The sequence below is a fragment of the Pteronotus mesoamericanus genome, unplaced genomic scaffold, assembly GCF_021234165.1.
Source record: "Pteronotus mesoamericanus isolate MK-2021 breed Mesoamerican mustached bat unplaced genomic scaffold, CSHL_Meso_final contig_68, whole genome shotgun sequence".
In the NCBI taxonomy this organism is placed as follows: domain Eukaryota; kingdom Metazoa; phylum Chordata; class Mammalia; order Chiroptera; family Mormoopidae; genus Pteronotus; species Pteronotus mesoamericanus.
The window spans coordinates 8428322-8446368 of NW_026555234.1; the positions used below are offsets into that span (position 1 = coordinate 8428322).

At 39.7% G+C, this 18047-nt stretch overlaps 1 protein-coding gene across 6 annotated transcripts in view; it reads right to left on the reverse strand.

Moving 5' to 3' along the window:
- LDB2 (LIM domain binding 2) overlaps positions 1–18047 on the reverse strand; it is a 334412-nt gene that overhangs the window by 61916 nt on the left and 254449 nt on the right. For all 6 annotated transcript variants that reach the window (XM_054581963.1, XM_054581960.1, XM_054581961.1 and 3 more), the window contains exon 3: positions 6862–7034. In XM_054581963.1, the coding sequence (XP_054437938.1) occupies positions 6862–7034 (173 nt within the window). The remainder of the gene's footprint in view (positions 1–6861; positions 7035–18047) is intronic.

Genomic DNA, 18047 nt, shown 5'->3' on the forward strand with positions numbered 1-18047 from the left:
TTAAATGCAAGAAAACACTAGGCAACTGCACACCACTGAGTCCACTTTGACTCTAAGGCAGGCAGAGGTGGCTGGTTGCACACCGGTCCCGTTCAAATCATCACACAGTCCACGCTGGCCTCAGAGACGCAGGCAGGACAAGGTGGTGGGTGGAGGCTTGGGCGTCAGAAATTACTGGAATCGAATCCTGACTCCACTTGGCACTCATTTTTAAACTTTGGGACCGTCAAATTCCCTGAGTTCCAGTTTCTACGTTTGTGAAATGAGAATAAAAATATCTTCAGGCAGGGCTGCTGGCAAAATATATAAAAGGAAATTTTGTATGCAGACTGTCCATTGCTGCACCAAGCACACAATAGGTTGACAGTAAAGAACAGCTCCAGAGATAAAAGAAATGCGACTGGAGAACACAGAACCCTAGACGAGCAGTGCTGACTGAGGCCTCGGGGTTCAGGGGAGGCATCTCGGTGGCTGTGCTGGGAAGGGCTTGGCCTCCACCTGGACTCTAAGGTCCTCTCCCTTCTAGAAGCAAACAGATCAGCTTCATGTTTATTTGTTTCACTACATTGGGCTTCTGACCAAACATTTTTGAAGAAAGATTTCCTATGGTAAGAACAAACAAAACTTTGGAAATCACTGCACTACACAATTAAAAAAAAAACATAATGATTAACTCAATAAGTATAGGATCATTTCTAAAACTTAGTCTATCATGATAATTAGCAATTTATATCAGCTTTTTATGAAATATTAATACTCATTTTCTCTCTTGGAATTTTATACAAAAAGCCGCCATAATGAATTTTGGTCCTGGCTGGTGTGGCTCAGTGGATTGAATTCCATTTATGTCCTAGACACTGGGTTATGTGCTTTCTGTTGACTCTGATTTAAGGTAGTATTTCCTTTAAGCGAGCTACAAATGCCAATGCAGGAGAATTAGTAATGTGTGGGGATAGGATGCAGCTTCAGAAAGATGCCATGAGTGCCTGCCATGTTCGTTCTATCAAGGGTCTCAGAGGCACTGCAGGAAAATGATTGGTAATCTGGGTGAAGACCTCTGACTCAGTTCCAATTAGCAGAATCTGCGGGTCCCTTCAGGCATTTGGGTACCTCTCCCCCAAACCCCTCAGCCGAGTGGTCTTCAGAGCCCTGTTTCTGATCTTAGCCATGACAGCTGAGCACACTGACATGGGGAAGACTTTAGTGTCCCCAAACCGCTCCATTGGCATTAATTTACCAAGGGTTTCCAAAGAGTTCCATGGAGATCAAGCCACACAATGTCCCCTGGGGTGTTAGCATGACGGAGCCACCTGCAGTGAAGGCTTTCACAAAAGGGAGGTGGCTATGCCGGCACATGACAGGGAAATGCTTGGACAATAAGGACAGGAATATTTGGATGCGATACTCCTGCTTTGGTTTCTTTTAAGAGAGGATTATTGGGTGTTTAAATGAGTATCACCCAGTTAAATGTCATGCTTTTAAATGGTCTAATCTATTTGTTTTGTTTTTATGAACCACAAACCCAGGGCAGATGAAGGCCCTGGTTTACCTCTACTGGGCTAGAATGTCATAATGGGAAGGCCCTGGATCTGGTCCTTCTGATGAATTACTGGATTGGAGCATCTGTAAAGTCAGGTGAAATCGGGCCCTTTGTTTTCTGTGAGGCAGCACACCAGTTGAGGACACCTCTGGCAGTCAAACTGTCATGGAGTGTACAAACGGGAAAGATGCGACGACCCCTTGGGCTCCTCCTTTCTTAGCTAAAACCAGGGAGTCTGCTCCATCCAGGGCAGATCATGTGCAAGCTCACAGTCCTAAAAACTGAATAGGAGTTGACTATGTTGGATGCTTTTGTAAATGAAAGGATGGAGGAAAATTTGGTCACTGCTGGTCTTCCCCAAGTAATTATACCTGCAGCCTCCTCCCAAGCCTTATGAAGCCTTTCCATCCCTTGCCCCATCTTGGAAATTAAAGGGAATAGAAGTCTTTGTGATTTATTTTATATGCAATAATCAGCAAATGGAATAGAGGAGATATATATATATATATATATATATATATATATATATACACATATATACATACACACATAATTTCTTGTTTGGAAATGGTAGAAAATAGGCATAGCTTATACAGGGGAATGAATTTTCTCTCTTTAGAAAAAATTCTCTACATTGCTCTTAATCAATACAATTAATGTGGCTTTTATCTAAAGTTACTCCCCCCTTTTTCTGAAAAGCTGCCTTTCACTTGGAATCCAAAATCAAAAGGGTCCCCAATTAAGGAAACATTTTCTGTTGTGCTGAATTCATGTTACCTTACTATGTGCTCTGACATTTTGTTTCTGTGGTAACCAAAATCAGCTGATTAGTTGGCATGGCAACAGAAAAGATGTAATCCCAGCAGACACACTCTAATCAATGCCCCCAGCACAGATGGTCTCGGGAGGATCAACAAGAAAGAGGCTGGCAGGCATTCAGCTTGTCACGTGCTCGCCTGAGACTGGGCCAGGGACAAGAGAACTAAAAAAGAACATTTCTCAAACTAACTGGTAGCTTTTTAACCCTTTTCTTTCTTTGACTGATTGTGAAGCAATATGGGCCTTGTAGTTACATTTAATACTATTCTCATAGAGCTTTTAGGGAATAAACTGTGCTTTTTAGGTTGAGTATTTAATTGTCTTGGTCTTTGCGCCTATAGAATAGTGTTGTTGTTGCTGTTATAGCATTATTGTTGTTGTTGTTGTTATTATTTTTAGGTGCTAGATTATTAGCTTGTTATAAAAGGATACAACCCAGGAGCCGCCAGATGGAAGAGGTGTATAGGGCAGGGTATATGGGAAGGGGCAAGGAGCTTCCACGCCTCTCCGAGAACTGCAGCCTCCCCAAATCTCTATGGATTCACCAGCCGGGAAGCACCAAATAGTGATTTTAGATTAAGAGTTGCATAAAGTGCATTGTATTTTATTTAGAGATACTGTATGAGTAAATGCATATAGACTTGTTTATACATATATTAGAGCAATGTGGTCATTGATATAATAATTTGGTTAGTGAAGATAAGAGTACAAATGTCTAAATCCTAGAGTACACCATGGTAGAATGTGGCTAAAGCTAGAATGATAAACCAACTGTCAAAGACAAGAATGAGTATTCATATAGGAAACTGGTTGGTGCACTTCCACGATGCCTGGCTATAGTAGCAAATCATTTCATAATAAAGCATTGAGACAAGTAAAAAAAAAATACACCTGCCTTTATAAAAGTGAGGAAGGTGTCTGTTCATGGCTGTAATTATTGTTCTAATTTGTAAAACCTAAAAGTCACCCAACATGTACCCCAGAGAGGCTCATGTCGGCATCTGCCAGTGTTCAGACCCTCAAATATAATTCAAGGGTCTTTGATTCTGAAAACCTTGGTGATTGCTTCTCTGATTCTTAAGTCTTCTTTTTGATTTGATTTGAAATTGAATAGAGAAAAGAAAGGCTTCCTAATGTATGTTTTTAAACTCTAATTACATATTTATCCATAATCTATAACGTTCCTAGGATCAGGAAATTGCAAAATGTGTACTATACTCCTGAGGAATATTAACTATTACTGTTGATTAGGACTGTGGCTGATTTTTGATTCACCAGTTGACCAAATTTTCATAAAAGCAACTCGGAACCATAGGCTCAAATGCTGTTTGGGGAATTAGAGCTTATTGGTAGTCTAAATTAGAACAATGTGATACTGGCCCCCACATAACGTGCTAAGTGATGCCATGTACTAACTAATCGCCGGTTCCCCTTAAAAGTAAAGCATCTACTTCCAAACTATTTTTCTTTGTGACACTGAAAGTTCATCAACCTACTGTTTTATACTCAATAGCCTGATTACTTTCTTCCACAAAGATGAGCTATTTTTAATTAATATAAGAACAAAAGAAAAATCAGAAAGATTCTTTGGGTTGTATAATAGTCACTAAGGAGCAAAAAAAAGAGAACACTTTCACATTTTCTAAAAATAACTGTGCATAATTAGAATCTGGACTAAGTCCACATAGCTAAGCAACATTTCCCAGAAAGTAATATTTTTCATCACAGTATGGAAATGTTCATTACAAGAGTTGGAGAATTGCACTACATGGAGGAGAGGCAGATGGGTGATCTAAAGGCCTGAAGCTTGAGGCCCAGGGAGCTGAGTGCAGGAGGCCGTGCAGGCCTTCCTGGAGTGTGCCTTGGATGCCTGGACAGCCACTCAGCCATCTGAGGGGGAATGTTCCCGAGTGAGGAAGAATGCAATGCAGAAGACCCTAGTTTCTTCATTGGAATAAAAAATAAAAGCACTTTATCAATCCACCAGGAGAATGACATTCTTTTTGATTAAAAATGAACCCTGAATAGACAGCACTGTATCTTCAGAGCTACTGACTATTGTCATTAATACAAAAGTTCTGGTCTGAGGAAGAAAGAATTGAGGAAATGCATAAAAGAGCTATCATAAGATACCTGTTTCTATCAATGGCCACAGGTTTTTAAAGTAGCTCCTTCATTATGGCCAAAGTTTTATATAATTATCGTAAGTTTTTTTCCTCTTAAAGCATAAGGAATTTGTGTGTGTTTTTTTGAATTACCTAAAAGTAACTCGAGGCCTTGATAAAAGAATATAAAAATAACGATAATGAAACAGCAGAGAAAGGCTTTTTCTGCAGTGCTCAGACTTTGTAACACTAGAAATGGATTGTGTATCCATCTGATCTGCAACACTATGTAAATGTTTTATGTCTCCAAAATGAAATGAGACATAGACAAGTTAAACCAGCATCTAAGTGATCATTCCTTTCTATGTAGAAAAACTCTCTTCCCAGTGCCAGCTTTTGCACACATTGGGAACTTCCTTGTCTCTGAATGGCAGCCTTCCTTTCTGCTCAGCTGTCAAAGGTGAAGAAAGAGAAAATCCAACTCTTGCCCTACACTTAGCATGTCTATTGACAAAGTCAAGAAACTATAAAATCAGTGGCGTTTAATGGTGTACCTTTGAATTTTCTAATCTTTTCCTTTGCTTTTGTTTTTGTACAGTATTGTGGGCAGCAGAGAGATTAAATTGCACCAACAAGATCAAAGAGTACTTTAAGTAATAAATATTTCATTTTTATTCTTTTGCCACATTGTGCCTAAGTTAAAAAACACATCCTCAGTTTTATAATTTGGGCTTTTGCAATTAACCCTGATAATTCAGCTTCTCTTAACTATAAAGAGAGGGTTGTCATTTGTGTTTTCAATAAAAGAAATAACTGCTATTGTTAATATGATGTCTGTCCAGAAAAAGTGCAGCTACTTTTAATACAATGAGAATGGTCTGCATAACATCAACGTCACCTGCAGCCAAGGAGAGTGGACTGGAAAGCGCATGTGTGAACAATGACAACTTTACTGTACTAGTCAGTGGGGACGGTAGGTGCTGTTGAATGCGCATGTACTGTGTGGCCATGTCATTCAAAATGACTGAGAGAGTAGAGCAATGAATCTGCATCGGATTTTGCATTTGTACAGCACATCTCTTACAGAGTTTTTGGTGAAACAAATCACCCAGGAGATGACTCAGCCCCACTACAGCCCAGGTTTGGCACCCTGCAACTCTGGTTTTTCCCAAAACTAAAGTCACTTTTGAAAGGGAAGAGATTTCAGACCATAGGTGAGATTTGGGAAAATACCACCAGGCAGCCCATGGGGATCGGGAGAACTGCGTGAGGTCCTAAGGTGACTGCTTTAAGGGGGACTGAGGCCTCATTGTCCTATGTACACTGTTTCTTGTATCTTGTATCTTCTTCAGTGAGTGTCTTTATTTTTCATAGTACATGACTGGATGCTTTCTGGACAGACTTTGTACTACAAATAAATTTCACATGGAGTCTTAGTCAAAATTCAATGAACAGTGTTCATTAAAGTAAGCTTCTGTTTGCCAGATTTTGTGATTAAATATTTGTTCTTACTAGTTTTTCTACTTTGGAGAAGACATAAAGGGATTGTCTGTAGTGTTCCAGAAAGGTCTTTGCCCACAGGGAATTCTCCAAACATCAGTCATCTGTGTATGGGAAAGATCCAGGTATAGAATGTATGGAAGACAGTGTTTTTTCTTTTTTCTTTCAAATCCTTCAAAGGGCCTTGAATTCTGCCTCAAAGACTGATCTGATCCTCATCCTCCTCTCCCATGTGTTTCTCATTCTCTCTCTCACAACCAACTTGCTGACTGACCAATCACCGAACTTCTTAGAATTTTGGGAAACCACCTTTGAACTCCAAATTCCCTAATTTCTTTTATATTTTTATTTCCTTAAAAACATAGTTTTATGTTCCTTAAAGATTATGTTTAGTTGAGTTGTGGTTAGTTGGATTTTTCCCCTGTCCCAGTGGTTCACATTGAATTTAGCTTCCCGAAAGGTTTAATTTTAGTACCATATAAAATGTCTTCAGTGACTAATGGTATTATGATGATAATTGTGATTCTAGATGGTCTTTGGATAAACAGGAGCCTATGTCTGAATCAGACGATCAACTTTGGGAGACTGCTCTTTGAGCTGTAGAAGATCCTTTGCATAAAAGCCAACATTCCAATTTAGCCACCTGAGTTTCATAGGTGGCCAGACCTCTTTTTCTCTTACTTTTGAGGTTCTACCATGCTTGACAGTGCTCCATGTCACATGCCCAACACTGAGAACAGTGTCTGCCAAGAGGCTAGCCATGTCACAGAAACAAAAATTATCTCACAGTGCTGAGTGTCCACGATCTGAGACATGAGCTCAAAGCTGCAGAAGAGAGCTTTCTTATCCTTAAATATATCCAGAGAAGAACAGGCCACGTTGCAGATGGGCCCGTACCTTGGTAAACATGGGCTTCCCGTGCTGGGTGACCATCGCGCACTGGTCGCAGTCCACCGTGATGGACGAGTTGTGGTACGACTCTTTCGAGTGTTTGAGAATGTAATACAGGTCAGTCACCCCTCCTTCAAACACAGTGCTGAAGTAGCGGGGGATGAGCGTCCTGCCGATCGCTGGGAGAGAAACACAGACAAACGAAAATTAATGAAAATGTCCGACTGGCCCGTGCATCCCCCGCCATCCCCAGACCTGCGTCTTAAGAAACCATGCCAGGAGGCAAATTTCTCTTTATAAACAGCCACGACCCTTCTGGATTGTTGTTAATAAAATAAAATACCCAACTATTCAGAAAAAAATTTGTACAGTCTTCTCTCTAGAGGGTTAGTATTTTTTAAAAGAATGAAGACAAACACATTGACTACTTTGGGCCTCCTATATGTTCTCTAAGTGAACATATTTGCAAAAAATAAAGCATATCCAACCCACTTGTATTTTTTAATGGATTGTTACCTGGCCAAATATTCATCATGTTTTCATAGTAGTGGTCATAATATAACTTTCAATAATGTAGTGCTTTGCAGTACGTGAAGTATTTTGGCATTCTCTCTTTAGATCTTCAGAACAACCCCAAGAGTATAGGGGTCTGAGACCCAAAAGGGTTATTATGAAAAAACAAAAAAGGTTATTAGGAATGTTTCAAAGTAGAAAATTGGGGTTTCTAACTCCAAATCTGCAAGTACCCAAACACTCACTCTAACACTGTGTTCTCAAACTGCTTTAATGAATGGAAATCCTTACAAAGTGAACCATATCTGCATATACTAAGAGATCCATACCTATGTAAATACTGATTACTCATTCTATCTGCTTCTGGGGTTGGATGGGATATCTTTCCAGAATAAAAGGCCCATTTTAAGAGAATTTGATACCTTCCACTTGGTCTAAATTGGCCTCCTTTATTTCATGTGTTCTGTCCTGCCCCATTTTAGTTTGAGCAATTGTTAAATAGCTGGGTCTCTGATACTATGATGCTCAGAAACAGCTAACCAGCTCTTGCTTTGGCAGAGATTTTAAATCCTCTTACACTGAAAATCCCAACTCATAATGTCAGGAATTTTGCCTATGTGCAGATTTTGAGGCTAAGTACTAAAGCACTCTCAAGAGATCCAAGGTTTTTAATAAATCTCTTACATTCACTATATAAGGCCTCCTGGAAGACAAAAATAATATTTAAAATAAATAAATTACCAAAGAGAGCTTTAGTAGGAAAGATCATGAAATCTTCACTTGAATGTTTTAAAATATTTAATTTCATTTTAAAAGAATCAGCATTAATCTACTCCATATGGATCTATATCTCTTTTGTACATGGCTTAGAAAAAATAACTATAAAAAGGAATATGGTGCCAAACAGGTTTCTGAAACAATCTCTAAAGCATCCTGATGTAGATGACTAGTCTGTGAATCATTTATATAGTTGTTAGTGCTTCATATCTACTGCAGTTAAAATCAATCAACAAGTATGTTCTAAATATTCCAGGATCTTTGGCAATTCCATCTTAAATAATCCTTAAACGTACATTCCTAAATCCTGCCTAATCTCCAATAGCGTCATTCACTAAATATAAAATTCAAATAAGAGTAATTTGAGTCCACCATATTCTTAAACATATGCTTATATTATAAAGAAAACTTTGTTAATGTGAAAAACCTTATTGTGCTTTGCTAAACAGATAATGTTAATTTAGTGCATTTCAAATATTATAACTTTACCACAAAACAGCTGTAACAGTTTGACATTTTGGGATGTGTACTGTGGAGAATAAATAAAAACCATACAAAACGTAGATGTAGGGTGAAAATATTTCACTACTACATACAAGGAATTGTTACAGTAAAAAGGTTACTGCAAATAAACACTGCATCAGACACATTACAGTGCCTTCATCATGAATCCCGCACAATTTAATTCCTTTGCAGTAGCTTTGCTTTATATTATCATCGTTTTTATTCATAGCATAAGAGAAGTTGAATGAGAAAAAGTTTGAGGCTCTATAAGCTTAAACCTACATTTTTAGGTTGAATTAGCTCTCCAACTCTAGAAAATGTAAGAACTGTATGTATGGTAAATATACTGAGAGGGAAAGGCAGCTTGGCTTCACAGAATACTTTCTAGCCCTCTAAGAAATGGTTGTTCTGAAGACCCAAGGCTTGTTTTCATCTGTGTTCCTTTGTGGGACGGTCCCCACCATTTCCCCATGGCGCTGTCTGGGCCATCACTCCCACAGTCCACCCTGCCTGTGGCGGACCGCCCCTCTGGTGGCTCCAATGACCCGCGGCAATGGTAGCCATGTCCTTGTGCGTGCAGCCTCCTGGCCTCAACTATGGGCTGGGTCCTGGGATCTTCATTAATCAGTAGAATACGGCACAAGTGACCTTGTGTCGGTTTGCGGCTAAACCTTAAAAAAGACTAGACGTTTCCATTCTGTGTGTGGGGCAAGTCAGCGGCGAGGCACAATGTCCTACTACTCTGAGAAGCTCAGCCTAGCTGTGTGGAGCGGGGACGTGAAGGGGAACTGCATCTCCCAGCCAGCGGCCCCAGCTGAGCTTCCAACCAGCAGCCATGAGTGAGGCCATCTCAGAAGTGAATCCTTGAGCTCCAACTGTGTTGCCTCAAGCTGATGTCACTTGGAGCAGAGATGAGCTATCTCCCATGTGTTTTGCCCAAATTACAGATTCATGAGTAAATAAAAGCAGTGTTTGTATTTTAAGCCAACAAATTTGGAGCGTTTCTTAATGTATCAATGAATAGCCATAGCTCTCTTTCAAACCCCGAGGCTACAAAGATGGACAAATCAGTATATTTCCCTGAAAGGAAGAGGGCAGTTTTGCCACTAAAAACATAAGAATCATAGAAATACAGAAGCTTGTATCCAGAGGAAAGCAGATTAGAGAGAGAATCTTTGTGGATTACTTGGGTTCTCGTCTTAGCTGGGACTGATGCCAATTTTAGTCCTTGGTGGTCCCATCTTATGAGAGGTGCCTACCCCCTCTTTTGAAAATTAAAATTAAGACAAAATTTTGTTTGAGTGAGTTGGTATTAGCTTTCTGTTCTTCGTAAACAGAGGAATTCTGCTTAATGCTGTCCTGTTCCAGCATGGAATGGGGGAATGGAGTAGCAAGCACTCATATAAAATACAGCGAGGAGAATGGGAGCCTGCAGGAGACATGAGCCTCTCTTTGTGTCCCAAGCCGAAAAGGATAAACAGGCGCACCAGAGGCTGTATTAGTTTTCTGTTGCTACTGTAACAATTGATCACGAACTTAGTGGCTCAAAGTCTGTTCATTTATTACCATAAACAGTGCTCTGACAGTCAGACATGGCTCTTGCTGGGCTAGGAGGTGTCGGCAGAGCTGCCTTGTTTTCCAGAGGCTCCCAGGGAGAACTGGTTTTCTTGCTGTTTTCAGCATCCAGAGGCTGCCAGAGCATCTGGGCTGTGACCCCTTCCTCCTTCCTCACACGCAGCAATGGTGGCCCCATAGGACACCCCTCTCACTGCCTCTTCTGCCTCCGTCTTCCATTTTAAGGACCTTTGTGATTGCCTTGGACCCACCCAAATAATCCAGGATCATCTCCTATCCAAAAGCCCTTAACTTGATCAGGTCTTCAAAGCTCCTTTTGTTATGTAAGGTAACATAGTCACAGGTACCGGGCATTAGCACCAGGCATCTTGGGGTGGGAGGTGGGGTGGATGGGCATTGTTCTGCCTTCCACAGAGAATATGTTTGCCAAAGAGCTTCTGTTCTGCAAGGGAGTGTAGTAAAAAGTATAACACGCACGCACGCACACAATGGACAATAAGGTGCAGTGAAGGGGAGGACAGACAACTAGAAAAAAAAAAAATCACACGTGCTTAAGGAAGTCACTCGAGCTCATTCATTGATTTCTTCTGTAAACATTCACTGAGCCCAGTAGGCGCAAAGCTCCCTGGCAGGTGCTGGAAACACAAAGACAGAATTTTGTCGCTACCTTTCAAACACATTTTTAACAAGAGAGTTAACAAGTATCTAAGTAGCTATAACACAATGTGATAATAAAGTTAGAAAACAAATTTTTGATTTTGAACTCTTTGTCAGTTTCTTCTGACTCCTGAATTCAATGTACAGTTGTGTTATTTTTGAAACACTGAGATTAAAATGTCCTTTTAATTTTGTAAATCATGTAACCACACTGCACAGCCTAATATGAATGGCTTTAAATCAGGGAACATTTCAGATTTAACTCTGGTGATCCCCTGAAACTCAAACTAAATCTGAATCTATTTAAGTTTTATATTGTCACATTCATATACTAGGCCTACACATTGCATTGATACTTTAATTCTTGGAATTAAAAATAATTTAAATATTGATATACATAAATCTACATTGTGTTCCATGAAAGGAATTACATTTTCCAAACATCCCTAAAGAGAGATTAAAACTATAGCAGATTAAAACAGAGATTCAATCTTTCTAACACATTTGGGTCAAAGCTCCAAAAGCTGGGAAGGGGAAGTAAGGCTGGCAACACAGCCCAGGGAAATTTTCTGTGATGTTAGGGGAGCAGAATGTAGGCTGTATTACTTACCTATGTATTTATGAAAGAGAAAAGGAAATCGCAGAATAAATTATTCTGAAATGTGTATAAAGAATGTCTAAATAATACTCTATCTGTAGGTAAACATTCCAGAAATAGCTAAAAATTTGTTCATAGCTAATTTGGATATTGAATTCTGAGTTCTAGTTCCTTGGAAAGGTTTTCATTGTTCTGTTTTGAGCCAGACCACTGACCTCCATTCTCCAGAGGTCTTGCAGCTAGAGTTGGTAGGCCGATGGTGCTGTGGAGGCAAGGTCTAGTTCCACCTTTTCTTGCAGGTGTTGCTTGTGGATGTTTGGATATGTACACCATACTTATACATATTAGCTGATTTTTCCCCACTTAGAAAATAAATGGTACACATTAGGAACTCTTAATCATTGCGAAGATATAAACTACTGTGCATCTATCTTTTAGGGCATTTCATCTCATTTCATCTTTATTCATCTCTGTGTCATTAAGAAATGTTTTTCTTTAACTCTTAAGAATATTTATGGGTAATTCACATGAAAGAAATTGCAAGTAGAAAATAATCATATGGGGGAAATGTTCCAACTAGTAATCAAAGTATAAATTAAAATAATAAAAAAATTAAAACATAAACCTGGTGAGGTTGTGGTGAAATGGGCATATGCAGATACTTCCAGGAAATCAACGTAGTAATTATGTCTTAATTAGAGAATCTGTAATTCTGAAAGTTTATTCAGCGTGACTCTAATCTCCTTGTAAATGCTTTTACCAAATTGTAATGTTAATGTTCAAATCATAAGTGCCTTGAAGTCCTTTAAGTCCTGAAGCAAAGACCTTTTAACTTGGGTTTATCCATTATTTACTAGTCTAAATGCTTGTGCTTTCTATCTTTCAGAGACAATTCACTTCAAAAAAAAAATGAAAGAGGTTGAGAACTGTGATTAAAATGTAGAATAAGAGGAAGGTTTACACCTAAAAATGTATTAATACCACTTAATATGTGGTGATTATTTAACTAATGATTTTTTTCTTCATTGAAAAGAGAAAATCATAACCACACATTTGTGTTTTTAATTTGGTGAAGTACAATAAATTTACAATAAAACAATTGGTTAATATGATTTAAAATACTTTTTATAACCATGATAATGGATAAATTGGTTGTCTGAATCTAAGTCATTTTATATAATTGTCCTGAAGCTGCAGGACCTCAGGAATCCAAATGGAAATTCTACCACTAAGGTACTTAATAAACACAGAGATTCATTAAACTTTAGGCTTATCAGTATTCAGAAATCAATGAATGCATTATGCTAACATGTAAATGGTGATGCTTCTATGAGTGAAATAAACATTACTGATGATTTCATTTATGGTAAATACCCATCATAATTAGCCTAAACAATGGAAATGAAACCTGCTAAGCTTGGATGGGGATGATAAGGGCTCAAGGCAGATTCCTTTGTCTTGGTGAAGGGAGAACAACTCAAACCAACTTTGCTTTCATAAATTGACATCATTTTCAAGCTAAACTACATTTTCTTCCTTTGCCAACCAAAGGAAGTTGACTTCAACAGTCACTTCTCTGGCTATTTCAAAGATTCATTCATTGACTATATGCTTCTCAGTGCCTGGACCTGGCACTGTTCCAGGTGCTGGATGTGAACAGCAGACAAGTGGAGACAGAATAAACGTGGAGACAAGGGAGTGCAGGCTGGTTGGGCCCGGCAGGCGTGGAAGGCTGTAGTGAGGAGGCAGTTATCGAGCTCATTTCTGATTGAACAGGGCCATGTGCAGATCCAAGAAGAAGAGGTCCAGACCCGGGGGAAAGCAGGGGCAAAGGGCCCAACAGAGGAATGAGCTTGAACTGAATGAGCTTGGTATGGTCCAGAAAGTAAGGCCATGTGGCAGGAGCCCAGTCACAGAGCAAGGTGATGAATGAGCTCAGAGAAAGAGAAGGACTGGCTTATGTGTGCTTGCTAGACCATGGCAAAGCGCTTGCATTTTATTCCTAGTGCAAAGAAACAGCAGTGAAGGTTGAGCCAATGATATGAGCTGATGAACCTACTCTAGTCATCTTACAGGTAGAATCCATCTGCCAACAGGGTCCTTGAACCTCACAAAATTTTCTGTCCTCCCAGAAATCTACTAGGCATTTTTTTGTTCATTTTCTACCTATCAAATTTTACTAACTTACGAAGAGGTCAGCAGTACCACTTGTACTCGGTGCTGGAGGAAAAACAATGACCACGGCAGACCCCAGCCTGTGCTTAGGGAGCTTCCAATGGAGCAAGTCTTAGAGCCGTGAATTCGTCAACTGAGGACAAGCGAGATGTGTGCCATGGCTCCATCTGTTTATCTGCTGCCTGACACAATCAGGACCCAAAACATATTTGCTGAATGAGTCCATGCCATCTATGAAGGGATTTACAGTTCCAAGTTGTAGGAACTTACATGTAAGCCTGTCTTATTTCATCTTATTCAATGAGTGTTTTGGCATATTCGGATGATTTTGTATCTTAATTCTGTCAGTCATCTTGCAGGCTATTTTTGTGATGGGCAAAATTCCTTCTTTCCCTTGTCCAAGGTAGGTACTGGCAATCCCACTGTGCAGGAGAGGTCTACAGCCGTGGCTGGACTCTAACCCTACATCAACACCCTTTGGGTAGGAAACCGAAGTCCTTCACTGGCTCTCAGAATAAGCCCATGCTGTGATGACTGATGCCTCATAGGCACGGTGCAGGGTCAATGGGGAGAGAGTGAGATGTCACAGACAGGTCTAAGTGAAAGGATGGATAGACAATCAAGCGCAGGTGACCAGGGGCAGAGAGCTGCCCCGGCTGAGGGAACAGCATGGGTTAGGGAGCATGGTACATGTCTCGTGACATGGGCTGCTGTCTTGGCCACATCTGATGTACATATACCTTCGAGGAGCTTGTCTGGATGGACTACTCCATTACACCGAGCTATCTCATTCTCTCTTTATGATAGTACAATATTTTTGTTGTTGTTGTTATCCAAATCTTATAATGCGGTTCACCTCTGGTAGGTTTATTTCTACCCTCTGTATCTTTATTTCTACATTTTCATAATTATTATATTTATTCTCCAAGATGAACCTTAAGATAATATTTTCAAATTTAAAAAAAAATGGGAAGAGATTGATTTAAATTAAATGGAATGTATTAAGAAAGAGTTGACATATTTAAGATGTTAAATCTTCCCATTCAATAACATGAAATGTCTGTCCATATGTTTAAGTCTTTATTTCTATGTCAAAAAATTCTACAGTTTTTTAGTACATAAATACCTAAAATTTCTGGTTAAGATAATTCTTGCATGCGTCAGTTATGCTGACTGGTTAATATATATATTAATTATATTCCTAGTTGGAGCCCAGACACTTAATGTCTTTATTAATTTTAATAGCTTTTAGAATTTTTTAAAAGGTTTTAGATAAAGAAACTTATCATTCCTAAAAAGTGATAATTTCTTCTTCTTCCGAATATATTTACATCATTAATTTCTCATCTTACTGCAATGGTTAGAATAGAACTTTCAGAAAAATAAGACTAAATAATGAGGAAAGTTATAGACTTCTTTCCCTGATTTTTCTTTTTTAGCAAATGCCTCCAAGATTAAGGAAACACTGTGTGTTGATTTGATATCTTATTGTTTATCACGGAGAGAAAAGCAAATTATGTTTCTAATCTTTGTTTTTATGATTTTTCCCCCTTTTTTATTCTGATGGAAGTTTAATTTGATCAAATGCCTTTTCAGTAAACACTGATGATCTAATTTTCTTTAGAAAGCTACCTATTAACATATTTTCAATTATTGAACAATTTTTGTACTCAGTACAAACCTTATTCTCTCTTGTGCACACATGCACACACATTTTGTATACATTTCTGCATAAATTCAACTTATGAATCCCCTTCTTTAACTGTATCCTTGAAAGCAGTGTTCACCACGTTCTAGAAGAGGCGCCATTCCAGGTACTGAACAAGCCTGACAGAGCCAGGGAAGACCCCAGGTGGGGTCCCAGGATTCCCAAAGCGTGTTCTAATCCTGGTGAATTTCTGAAGATCTCAAAACATACCTCTAAAAAAGAAAGCTAGTGCTATTTCTTTTTTAAAAAAAATTGTGAAGAAGAACATGCTAAGCATGTTTCTCTGATTCAGGTAGGAATGATCTCAGCTCATGGTAATCCCGATAAGCTCCTGGTTAGTAATAATGAATAGCACTTAACATATGTAGAAACAATATAGTACAAAATACTAACAATTATTTCATAGACATTATTAGGTTATCCCTGGTTATACTCTTCACCCTCACTTTACAGGAGAAGAATCTGATGGCCAGAGAAATAAAACTGCAGAGCTACTCAGAGCCGTGATAGAATAATGTAGAATGCTTGCTGTTCTTAATCAACTGTCATTGGCTTCTTTCTATGCCCAAATTTAATTTTTATTAATTTTTAAGTTATTTAAGTAATACATGTGCAAAAGAATGAATACATTACTGTCCCAAAGGCCCCCTCCCTGTTCACTAGATCTGATTCCTTATTCTGGAGTGGAACAGACCTCACCTCGTCAGCAGCCTTTCAGCAGGCTGCTGCCAAGTATTGCAGTTGTGACAATGTCCCATGGACGTTTCCATTGTTTCTGCTTTTTTTCCAACCAGGTAGACCTCTGACAGCCAGAACTAAAGACCCAGCAGTTGACGCCACATACACCTGGCCCCCCGAGGATGGAAACGCGAGGAGCCGGGACCGCCGCACTGCCAGCAGCGGCACAGCTGCTAGACGTCGGGAACCCCTATCTGGACTTTGGAGAGCAATATACCTTTCTACTGCGTCAAGACACTGAAATATTGAGGTTTATTTGTTTAAGCGGCTAGAGTTAACTAATACAATCTCCCACAAGCCCCAAGTTCCCCCTGACCACCCTGTACTCACGTATGGCAGTGCCTTTACCCCTCGCTAGGTCATCTGTGTTATCAGTGTGTTACATAGCATTCCGGGTTTCCCAATTATATATTTACCTCCACATGTATGACCCAGAGCAAAGACGTACCATTTTGTGTGAGTGCCTTTTGTTTTGCATGAAAATTGTCATGCTAACTGTATCTCTGCGGCACTTGTCTTTATTTCACTCAATAATACATCTGTGAGCAGCTCTAAGACGAATTCACTTCTTTTAATCCCTGCACTATATTCTAGAATATGGCTGTTTCACACATTATTTAGACATTCCCATGTTGAAGGATTATAAATTTTTTTTTGCTTTTGTCCACCAGGGTAAATATTGAAAAAGGAAAAAAATTTTGACTTCACTAAGTACCAGTAATCACCTTCAAAGTACTGTCTCACTGCACTAATAGTACATGTTTTACCCACGACTTCACCAGCACTGGTTATTGTCAACGTCCACATTTTCTACAATTTAGATCACACGGTACGTTCTTCACAAAGTGGTAGCCCTCAAGCACTAAAAGCTTTACCTATCAATGCATTATGAAATGAAGTAATTAATCGCAGATATTCTGCTCATGTAGTTATTCCTCCAAGTGAATCATTCACGTTCGGCATCTTTAGATAATTTTCAGTTTTCTAGAATCCTTTTTATTAACCCCAAACCCATTTATTTGGCAAAAGGAAGAAAAAACTGTTCCAAACTAGAGAAGTGAGAAAATTCTATTCCTTGATTTTTCCAAGGTGCCAAACTTCAAGGACTCACATGAAATTATTTCCATATGATTTATGGGGGCTTCTCAAACTTAAAGCCATGGGAACACCCCAAGTCATGCAATTTTGTGTTTTAATATGAGCACAACTCAAGTGGGTGAGAGAAATGTCACCAGAGAAGCAGAAATAGGCGTGTGATTTCAGACGTTAATGGAAACCAGGACTCGGCACCTGTCTTCATGCCAAGAGGGTGAGTGAGCTGATTCCCTCTCTGCAGAGAGAGGCAGACGTGGGTAGAGACCGGGCCCTCCCCCAGGACTGGGTATTACACAGACGTTCCCTCTAAGGTGTTAAGTGGTCAGTGAAATAGAACCTAATGAAACATGGCTTTCTACAGTGGATTTTGAAGTAAAAGGAAAGGTTTGTAGAATTAAAATAATAAACTGGCGCCCTGGCTGGTGTGGCTCAGTGGATTGAGCTCCGGCCTGTGAACCAAAGATTGGCCAAATCGATTCCCAGGGTAGGGCACATGCCTGGGTTGCAGGCCAGGTCCCCAGCAGGAGGCGTGTGAAATGCAACCACACATCGATGTTTCTCTCCCTTTCTTCCCCTCTCTAAAACTAAATAAATAAAATCTCCCCCAAAACCCCAAAAACCTTTGGGAAAAAGTAATAATAAACTGGCTTCCCTACTACCCTTCTTTCATCTCCATTTCAATCTCCTTTCTCGGTGTGCCCACGCACGGGCCCCTCCAAACTGTTGCTCACGCAGCACCTGCCACCTGGGCTCTCCTGGCCCCACCTCATAGGCTTCAGCCCCAGTCTCAGGCATCCAGCGCCGTCCCACACCTGGCCAGCTGGGTACCACACTTTTTCTCTGGCCTTTCCA